Source organism: Haliaeetus albicilla, chromosome 2, assembly GCF_947461875.1.
Source record: "Haliaeetus albicilla chromosome 2, bHalAlb1.1, whole genome shotgun sequence".
In the NCBI taxonomy this organism is placed as follows: domain Eukaryota; kingdom Metazoa; phylum Chordata; class Aves; order Accipitriformes; family Accipitridae; genus Haliaeetus; species Haliaeetus albicilla.
The window spans coordinates 15,216,449-15,226,654 of record NC_091484.1 but is presented as its reverse complement, the minus strand read 5'-3'; the positions used below and the strand labels follow the sequence as shown (position 1 = coordinate 15,226,654).

The 10,206-nt window shown below is 45.8% G+C and overlaps 1 protein-coding gene across 6 annotated transcripts in view; it reads left to right on the top strand.

Annotated features, from left to right (window-relative positions):
* The first annotated feature begins 1,189 nt into the window (after window positions 1–1,189).
* PTPRT (protein tyrosine phosphatase receptor type T) overlaps window positions 1,190–10,206 on the top strand; it is a 501,782-nt gene continuing 492,765 nt past the window's right edge. For 2 of the 6 annotated variants that reach the window (XM_069807237.1, XM_069807218.1), the window contains exon 1: window positions 1,190–1,794. In XM_069807237.1, the coding sequence (XP_069663338.1) occupies window positions 1,725–1,794 (70 nt within the window). In that variant the 5' untranslated portion in view covers window positions 1,190–1,724. The remainder of the gene's footprint in view (window positions 1,795–10,206) is intronic. The other 4 variants (XM_069807208.1, XM_069807226.1, XM_069807245.1 and 1 more) reach the window with 4 other exon arrangements.

Below are 10,206 nucleotides of genomic sequence, written 5' to 3'. Positions count from 1 at the left end.
TGCTAAAACCATAAGCCTTCTCACCTGATGACCACCGCAGCTGTTTTGGTCTCTTCTACTCATTGAACACAAGCTGGCTGGGGAGCAGCTAGACCTGTGCTTTGTGCCGGCAAGCAAACACCCTCCCTCTGCTCTCAGCTGATTGCCCTCTCCCTGCCGCCCTCAGGGTGGCACGGCCTTTGCAGGGGCGGGGGGCTGCTGCACTCCCACCCGAGGTGCCTTCGCAGGGGCAGGAACCTGTCTCGGGTAAGACAGCGTGTCAGGATGGGTCCTGAAGACATCCAGAGCCCTAAAAGCAAACCATCTTCATACTTTTAAGTCTCTGGGGCTCTCAAGCGTTTCACGTGAAATGCAAACTAGTAGTTTTAAATGCAAATTGGCGTTACTGGTTCCTCTCCTGGTTTGGGACAGGGCCAAACCGAAACCCGAGGACCGGCCTGTGCCGCCGGCCCGAGCCCCGCAGCCACCTTGGTTCGGGGAGGCACCTCCCTCCCCGGCAGCGGGGGGGGGGCGCGGGGGGCCGGGCAGCCACCGCCGGTCCAACACCCCCCCCTGCGGGCCGCTGCCCTCCTCGGCCGGGGCTGGGCTGGGGGGGGGGCACAGGGGACCGGGAAGAACCCCGGGGGGGGAGGTTAAATGACGCCAAGAGCGGTGCTGGATTTACTGAGGGAACAGCGCTCCCTTAAATCTAAAGTGCTGTGGGTAAAAGCGTGCCCAGCACCGCTGGAACGTCTTCCCAAAGTTGAGTTCCTGTCTAAAATAATTCCCCGTTGTGCTGATGATTAAACAGGTGCTTTATCCGGGTGGTCAGCGCTTTCCTTCTCCTGTGCAGCAGATTTGAGCTCAGGTGGTTGATCGATATTGATATGTCTCCTCTTTTGTGCCCCCCCCCCCCCCCCCCCGAGAAACGTGGTTTTTTGCTAAAGAAGTTGCCAGTGGAATTTTGTTCAAGATTGTGTCTCTGCCTGTGTATAAAGCCTAGGAGTGCAGCAGTACACGGTGTGATTAGGAATTTAGCAGTTAACTCTCTCGAAACTAAAGTGAATAATCATGAAAATTATTATTTTCAGCTGCAAATGCCTGTAAGCTGTTCGTAACAGCCGCTCTAACAAAGGACCCCCTGAAACCTGCAGTTTCTCCCCCGCCTGGCTCTAGCAGAGGGTCGCTTCTTCCCTTCCCTTCCCTTCCCATCCCCGCGCCGCGCTCAGCCACGATTCCAGTGCTCCGGCTCATGCAAGAACCCTGCATTCACTCTCCATCCCCGCTGGAAACAGGGCAGGAGCAGGAAGCCTAGATTTGCGGGCGAGATGCTGTACTTCAGCCGCTGCCGACAGGAGATTTTTGTGTGTGCAGCTGGGCTTGAATAGGGATATTAAAAAAGCCAAACCAACTCAAGAAAGCCCAAACCAACCCCCAGCGCAGGCACGGAGGAAGCCTCTCAATCCGTGGGAGGGGGGACCCGGGGTTGCTGCCCCTCGCCGCGGCGGGGCAGCGGGGCCGGCTCTGCGCGGGCGCGGCCGGCGCTGGGCTCGGGGGGGGCCTCCCGCCCGCCTCCCGCCCGCTCCCCCCGCGCCGCCCGCCGCCACTTCGGCGGCTCCTCCGAGCAGCACCGCGGCTCCGGCTGCCGGGGCCGCCGCCGCGCCCGAGCCACCAATGCGGGGGATATTGGCAGGGAGGCAGCGGCACCGCGGCAGCGGGGAGGGCAGGTGAACTCCCGGGGAAGGATGACCGGCGTCGCCGCGATCGTCTTTCTCCTGCAGCTCTTGCCCAAGGCGGAGGGACAGGTCTTCGCAGGTGAGTGCCGCTCAGCCCGCCCGCGGCCCCGCCGGGGCTGCCCGCTCCGCCGCGGCGCGGCTCTCCCCGCCGGCGGCTCCCCCGCCCGGCTCCCCCGGGGCATCCCCCCGGCCGCGGGACAGGCGGCTCTCCCCGGCAGCCTAAACTCTTCACCTCGTCCCTTCCTCCGGCCCCTCGGCCTGGCAGGGAGCTCCCCGTGGAGAGCCCCGGAGCGGAGCAGGGCAGGGCTCCCTCGGAAGGTGGCTGGTGGGCGAGGGAAGGAGCGGTCTAGGTTAAAAGTCGGTTTCGCCAGCGCGGCGAGTGCCCGGCCGAAGCCCCGGCAGTGCCCGGGCACCAGCGCGGGGCTCTGGCGGGGTTTGCCGCGGGCGCCCGGCTCGGCGGGGGAGCCTGCTTGGTGAGGGCTGGCAGCAGCGGGGTCTGCGTTTCGGACTGGGGAGGCTCGCCCCTCGCAAAGTTGCTGTGTGGTGGGAGATGAAAGCATCGCCTTTAGCCTGGGATTCGCGACACGGGAGTCCTTTTTGTAGTCAACGGCGTTTCCGAGCCCAAGGCAGGAGTTCGCTGCTGGAGGATGTGCAGCTCGCCAGCAGCCGCTGCCTCTCTCCTCCAGCCAGGCGAAGAAGGGCTTGGGGTTGCTCTCAGAAGTTTAGTGGCGGCTTTTTCTCCCCTTGTATCTCACGGCTCGAGTAACTTTCTCGGGGGGGGCTCTGCTACCCGGACGGACTCCTTCCCAGTTGTCACTTTCTCTGCCACTCTGATGTTAAGGAATACTTTGCTCCCTGGTATGTGTACATTAATAGTGGCCAGCTATTTCCCCCCTTCTACAAGTTCCTTTAGGCATAGTTTGAATTACTTGAAGATGACAGGTGCTTAAAGAGCTAGTTTTCTTCTCTTGTGCTGTTTTGTAGGCAAACCAGATACGTGTGGTCTTGGTTTTTTTTCTCTTGGATCTTGTGTTATGACATTTTCTCACTGCAGTTTTTCTTTAAACAGTTGTAACTTTCTTCTCTCTTGACTTCATGTATCTAGCTTTCTGAGTTTTGGGGGTTTTTTATATCAATTTTTCCCCCCATCTGTATATTTAAGATGAGTGAAAATTCCCAGTGCAACGTTGCTTAGCGTAGGGATAAACCTCAGTGCTTGCAACTTGAAGGCATGAAACCACAAAGCCTATGTTTAGTTTATCTCAAACAGTGGAAGATTTTTCTTAGTTAAAACTGAGAGCTCGAATGACTTTGTCTCGCTTCTTTAAAACAGGACTAGTGCAGGGTGTAGGAGCTGCTGCAGCCAGAGGACCGTGTTTACCTGCCTTCCAGGGATCTCTTCAGGGCAGCATGGCTCAAAAGAAAGTTTGGGGTGAGAGGGGCCGGGCAGGCAGAGGAGCCCCCCGGTCAGCCCGGTGAAGTAGATGTTGTAATCAATCCCGCATGGTTTGACACCACCGTGGTATCTTGTTTACATTGCTAGGCAACTGCACAGATCCACAGATTTATTAGAAAAGCTGGGAAATCTAACCTAGTTAAATAGCTTCTTCATTGAGTAAGCAGTATGTGGAGCTATTTTTTTTTCTTTTCTCTCTCTTCCAACTGTGTGTTCGTGTTCTTGATACATGTCATATTAATTGAGATGAGATCCTCGGCTTTTGATGAATCATTTAGCCAGATGCTTGGAAAGAAGAGTGTTCTGTGAAAATGGCAAACTTTTAAGGGGACAGAAAACACTTTGTATTTGAGGGAACTAACAATATAATATGAGTTAAACACATGCAAATTTAGGGATTAGGCAGATGCTTTCATTAAAGCCATGAAGTATTTTGTTTTAATCATCAGTTCAGTGGGAATAGTGACCGTGAGGTTTTGTAATCATTAGTATCACCTTCCACCTCCTATTTTAGGGCCCTTCTTGCCATTCAAAGTAAGAGGAGCTGATTTTAACAACGTTTTTGGAGCTGCTTCTATTATTGAAGTTAAAAGAAAGTTTTCTCCTCTTGGACTTCATATCTGGTGTGAAGTGTAATGGTCTGGACTCTGTTCATATAGCTGATATTTTTATGGTAAAAAGCAAAGTTTTTCAGATGCACTTTATCTCTAAAATTTCAGTGAAGTTTGGAGAGAGTCCAGTTAATGCCATCGGTGCATTTTCGCATCTTCCATCAGGTGGTGCTGTCTCCATAACTATTAGGATGCAAATACCTCCTGTCTCTGATTGAGTTATTTTTCAAAGCCTAATGCGTTTATTCAGCAGCCTTTTGTTAAATATCCCGAAAAATCACTGTGCAAGAAGATGGCTCGGTTTTTTGTGGGTTTTTTTTTTATTATTATTAATATATGGTAGTTGGGCTAAGAAGTAGGAAGGACACAAGTCAAGACAAAATGGTATTCAATTCCTACCCAACTTGCACAGCTGCTGCTGCTTTTTATTATCCACAACATAAAATTAGGAATACCACTAAACGACGGCAGAAGGCTGATGGCTTCTTGCTGGAATACCTCGTTTCATATTGAGGGAGCTGGTTAACACTTGTTTTTATGTAATTTCTGTATTGCTCTATTTATAACTCTTCTCCCCAGCAATTGCTTTCAGTTGCCTGCAGTCTCTGTATTTATTTATAACTGGAGGTATGCTTTTGAGGTTCTAAACTTTTTGTTAGCTTTAGGGTCAGCTACTAATTTAATTCCTCTACTTTCCCATAGAAGAGACAGAAGTAACACCAGGTAATTCCAGAATTTGCCAGTTCTTTCAGGATTTCAGAAATTAAGGAACTTTGCTTATGGGGAAGTTTTTTTCCTTAAAGCACGTGTGCAATTTTTCTCCCACCAAATATGTGGAGTATTCTTGCAGTTGCTGTGCACTTTGCACACAAAACAGACCGTAGGATTTTTAGCACAACAGAGTGGAGAATAGAGCTGTGAAAAAGCGTTCAGGGGGAAAGTAGGACAGTGGGTTTACATTGGGACTGTTCACCTGAACACCTACTTTGACACTTGTTTTTCTTCTGATGTCAGTGTTTGCTTTAATTTGCTCCCTGTACTGCTCCTTGTTCTGCTCTGGCAGAGCTCCTGAATGTTTGGACGTGTAGCTGGCTGCTTTCAAAGACCGCTGCCACATCATAAAGTTACAGCAACCGATAGTTCATTACACGTGGCTTGTCCAAGGAAGATGAAAGGGGAGCAAGGGAGCAAACTGGGAGGAAATTTTGGGGGAAGATTAATTCATTTACTAGTTCATTTACTCACAGGTTTTGCTGTCAGTAAATTGGCAATGAAAAACGGATCTTTCTGAGCAAGCTACTCTGTGTGGCAATTGTTAACAATGCAGCCATTTAACTCAATAATCACTTTTCATTCCCTCTGGGGAGCTGTTAGCACTACAATTCAACTTTATTTTTCATTCCTGGCTGGCTTGATTTGTTTTCTAATACATAAACAACTAATATTAAAAAGGCGATGTTGTAAAACTGCTTATTTCAACAGTGGCAGCAAAAGGTCACTGTGTGTACAAAGGCCTTTGTGAATCTCTGAGAGAAAATCCTTCTCTTTTACAAACGCAGAGCCCTTTCTTACCATCCACCCTTCTGAAAGTCCCTCAGCTCTCCTTTCTTGTTTAATTGTACTTTTTTAGTCTGTTATGCTCTATGTACAGGCCCACGTGCTCTAGTTTTCATTAATATTATGGGAATGATTTGGGACACTTACTGTAGAATATTATGGTATTTTTTTAGAAGGCACCATCATCTGTTACCATGGAAACTCGAACAGTGGTAAAGATGTAGGTCTGAGGCTTTGTGAACCTCAAAAGATACGGACAAGGGTTGTATCTTATAGGAACAATTACTTTTGTGTAAAAAATCCAGTTAAGTGGAGAGAAGAAAGTGAAATGAACTGATCTGTTCAGCATTGCACTGGCAATACTTCTTCTGAATAACATTCAGCATAGAAGGATCAGGATCTCTCTGATTCTCTCTCTGTATGTGTATGGGTTTTTTTTTTTTAAGCTCCTTATTTATCATAATAGCTGTTTTATGTCTCTGGTAATTTTCACTGTAATTTTATAAATGCGGTAAACGAATGTGTATTGGCAGGTATTGTTCTTTGCTTGAATGAAAAGTGTTGAATGGAGAGGTGTGCAATGTTAGCACCGGAGCTTAAATGTTTTGGCAACGAGCAAATTTGAGACTTACTTAACAGGTCCCTAATTAAAAAAAAACAAAAACCAAACACCCCCCCCCAAAACCCCAAACAAAAAAAACCCCAAAACACCACACAAAAAAAGCCAGAAAACCCCAGATGTCATCTGAAATCCACATACCAAAATCTGACTGAGGTATATACGGGTTTGCTCACTAATGTGAGCAGTAAGAGCAATAATACTTATCTGTTTAGCTCTAGAAATACTGAAGCCTAGTTAACATTCATAAAAACTCATATGATGTTTGGGTGACAAGCAGCAGGAGTGCGGGTGTGTATTGCTATATAAAGCATATGTCCTTTAGAGAGAGATTTCTTTAATTTTTTTATGGAAAGTGCTTCAGTCTGTTTCCTTGGTGTCTTGCAATGCGTAGATAAAATATGTAATGGAGCTTCTAAAATGTGCTTGTAGGTACATTTGTAGATAGGCTTTCCTTGCAGATATTTTAAACAGCAACAGCATATAGAGGTCACTTGCTGTTATAAACTGAGCCAGGTTGTAATCCAGATTTCCCACTGCGATGCAAGAAACGTCCTGTGCCTCCCATTGCCTTGGTAGCCGAGGGTTCCGCTTCCACAAAGAACAGCTTGTGGGTTGATGTTTCTTGGCTCTGTGTTGTCATTCTTGAGAAGAATACGGTACACTTGGCTTTTATGGTATTTCTTGAACGTTTTATGGAGCAGTATTACTTGGCTCATTGAAGCAAGCATATCTGGCCAAGAGTCACTTTTTTTTTCTGGTACCGCTCATGTTTTCTAGTTCTCTAATTTTTCTTCTGATGGTGCTCTCCCTGTTTGTGCTGGCTAGCACTACTTGGATATAATTTAATTTTGATGTTATCTGCTTTTTTGGGGAAATCCTTACGCATCTCTTGACCTATCGCCCTCCTGGCCCTGTGTTGCCTTGCTTTTGAATGCCAGTTGCCTCCCACCACCCTGTTCTTTCCAGGCAAACCCAGAGGAAAAGAGCAACCCTACGCACCCCAAAGCAGACACGCAAAGAAGGTGAATATTGTTGATGGCATTGGTGAGAACTTGTTACAACCTGGCCCTATCTTTCTGTACACTCATAATTACATAACAAGCAATTGCTTCTAGTGTTCATTATTGCAAACTCTAAAGATCATATATCTTCATGGTAGAGGAGACAATTACTATGACTTAATCAGACTATACATCATTTAATAAGACCCACTTGGTTTTTTAATATCTGATAAATACATCCCATCTATCATACCATGGTTCAGAGATGTTGGATACTTTGCAAGCTGGATGGCAGGGCATTGCATGTTCCAGAAGAAAGTCAGTTCAAGAAAACGAGGACCTTCGGAGAAAGAAGACTGGAAGTGTTTAATGCCACAGTTAAAGATGATGTAATTCTGGGGAGCACAAACATATCCACCTGTGAACAAGACCTGGTAAATAGGACAAGAAATGCCAGGAAGAGTGAACCTACTTAGTGCTTGGTCTCCTCTGGCTTTCTTGTCTTCTTTTAACTAGTGCTTGTAAATCAATCCAAGGCCAGCTGCTTGATTTCTTCTTTTCCTCCAGCTAGATCCCTCTGGGACTATGGTCTTGGGAATTCAAGCCAACTTGGTGAATTCTGCTGCGGTTTGAAGTGGTGCAGCTCATGTAGTTAAAGAATGATTGAGCTGCTTATGAATTTTGGGAGGATGGGACCTGGCTCTTGTTCCTTGATATTTTTGAGTTCATCTCGCAGAAAGGCTGTGGGGTTTGACAGCTGATGATGTTGTGTGGGCACAGATCAGTGCTGCAGCCTGAGCAACCTACAGTTACGCAAACCTCTTTATTCAGCTATGCTTTTTCCTTTGTTCTGGAAGTGCTCAAAGTATCCCATATCTCATGTTTTGTTAGCTGAAATGTCTTCAGAGCCGACAGAACAGAGGAAACAGTTTACCACATTTTTTTCACGTACATCCTTGTTGTAATCTCAGCTTCATTCCTGGGTAGTGACTATATTAAAACACTGGGAAGCAGCTCTTGGCTGCTAATTCAGCTGCACATTGAGCAAAGGAGGGCTGTTTCACTACTTGTCCTCTGCAGTGTTGTAAAGAACAACAATATTGAGTATTACAACTTAATCCAGGGTTGATCCATTTTTATGTTGGGGATCAATCCTTCTGTCTTTGAATTTGAAGAAAATATCATTACCTGCTTGAGCAGAAGAGGTAGGGCTTTGTGCTGTACTGGGGATGATATTCTTGAAATGTTGTGTTTTTTCTGAATTTGTCGCTGTTCCTGGAATGACCTTAATCTGTGTGAGTGTGAATCTTCATTCCCTTAGTATCAACTCAAAGGTCAGCCCCTCAGTAACAGAGGTGAGGGTAGAAAAAGGCCTAAATAGACAAATACAGCAATTTTGTGCAGTGTGCTTTCAGTTTCTTTTTTTAGTGAAAAAGCATGGAATTGAGTGGTATTGGTGGCATGTGGGTTTGTTTAAGAAGGTAATAAAGTTTGGTAAAAGTATTGCTTGGCAGAAAGCATGTATGGTTGTGACCACCTAGTAGAAGTAGGGCATGAAGATGAAGTGGGGGAGGAAGAAGGGAATTAAAGCAATTTGACTGCTATATAGATGGGTCTGTCTTCCTTTAGAAATACACTTACTGGAATTGCAGCAGTATTTGCTGGATAAGCAGAAGAGCACTTCTGTCAGCAAGATGGGAAGCTGCTGTGCTTGATGGTTTATTTCTCCAGAACAGGGATTTTTCTGTCAATGTGCACCCATTTATGTGCTGGCAGCCCCAGTCTTATTCTACATTTCTAAGTGTGAATTCAGTGCTCTAATAGAAACAGTTGTTGATGAAGCTGTAAAGTGTAATGCATTTCCACCACAATCAGTTGTTTCTCGGTGAAATATTTCACGTTTTGACTTCCCCCCTGATGTGTGTGGCTGGAAGAGGTATATTAAAAAAAAAAAAAGCACCCCCCCCCCCCCCCCCCCCAAAAAAAAAACCCCCCCCAAAAAAACCCCAAAAAACCTAAGCCAAGAGGCTGTGTATATGTAACTCTACATTTTACTGCATTGGGCTGGTGTCAAGAATTTTTACTAATTTGTTCTCTTTCTTTGGTGCTTTTCAGTTCTTAGGAACAATATAAACATTCACGGGTGATTTCTAGTGTTTTCCATGCAAGTCCATGTGTTTGCAAGAGGTACAGGTACCTGCATTTCTATTCTAGCAGGGGAACCTGCTTTCTCTAGCCTTTAGCTTGAGTGTGTTTGTAAGCTGGCTAAGCAGAAGAGCTTGTTATCTTCCTTCTCATTCTGGACTTGATAGGTAATTGTCAGTTTGTAACGGTATCAAGTAATCTCTCCTAAGTGAGCATCTTTAATAGAAAGTCCCTTTTTTCCTCTTTATTGTTTGTTAAACCTAATATGATTGCTTTATTGTATAGTAACTTTGAAACATCTGAAGAGCCAACTGTGTTAAATGCTTCAGAGGCACAAATGACTCATTTTTGTACCCTGAAGAATGTTTTCATCTTGCAGTTGTACAAGAGAAACAACAGAAGAAACGGGAGCAATGTCGCAGCCAAGCAGCAAGGGTGGCAGCTGATGAGATGCTGGTGTGTTTGGGTGGGGGCTTAGTTATGGAGAAGGTGATGAGAAGGCAAGTATGATGAGATTACAGCAGTAGGAAGAGGAAGGGAGTGAGTATGAAAAGAAACGTGAAAGGTAAGAGGAGCCTGACAGGATAGAAACAGTGAGGAAGCAGACATAAAATAAAGCTCAGGAATTGGCTGCTGTTCCTGATGCTCGCAGACTGGGAGGATGGCTGGCACTGCCATCATCTCTGTCATCTCCCTTACTGTAAGTTAACTGTCAGCCAAAGTTATTGCTAGATAGCTTGTTGCTGCAAATTTTGGTTCTTAAGCTGAAACGTGGGCTGTAGTTCCTAGTTTTAATTGTCCTTACTTAATTTCATAGTGACATTTTCTTAAACTGGTTGAACATATTTCTTCATAAACCAAACTGATATGAATATTTTAAATTTACTAGTAGCCAATTCTAGGTTCACTTAGAAAAGTGTGTGAGATTTATATGTTAAATTTGCCAGTCACTAGTATTTTAAGGGCCTAAAACATGATAGAAGTGGTTTTCCCTATTGTTAATCTAGATCAGCTGATATTTCGGAGATTTGTTCCTGTGTTCACACTACAGTTGCACACTGTTTATGTCCGTAATGAAAAAGAATAAGCATGCACAAGG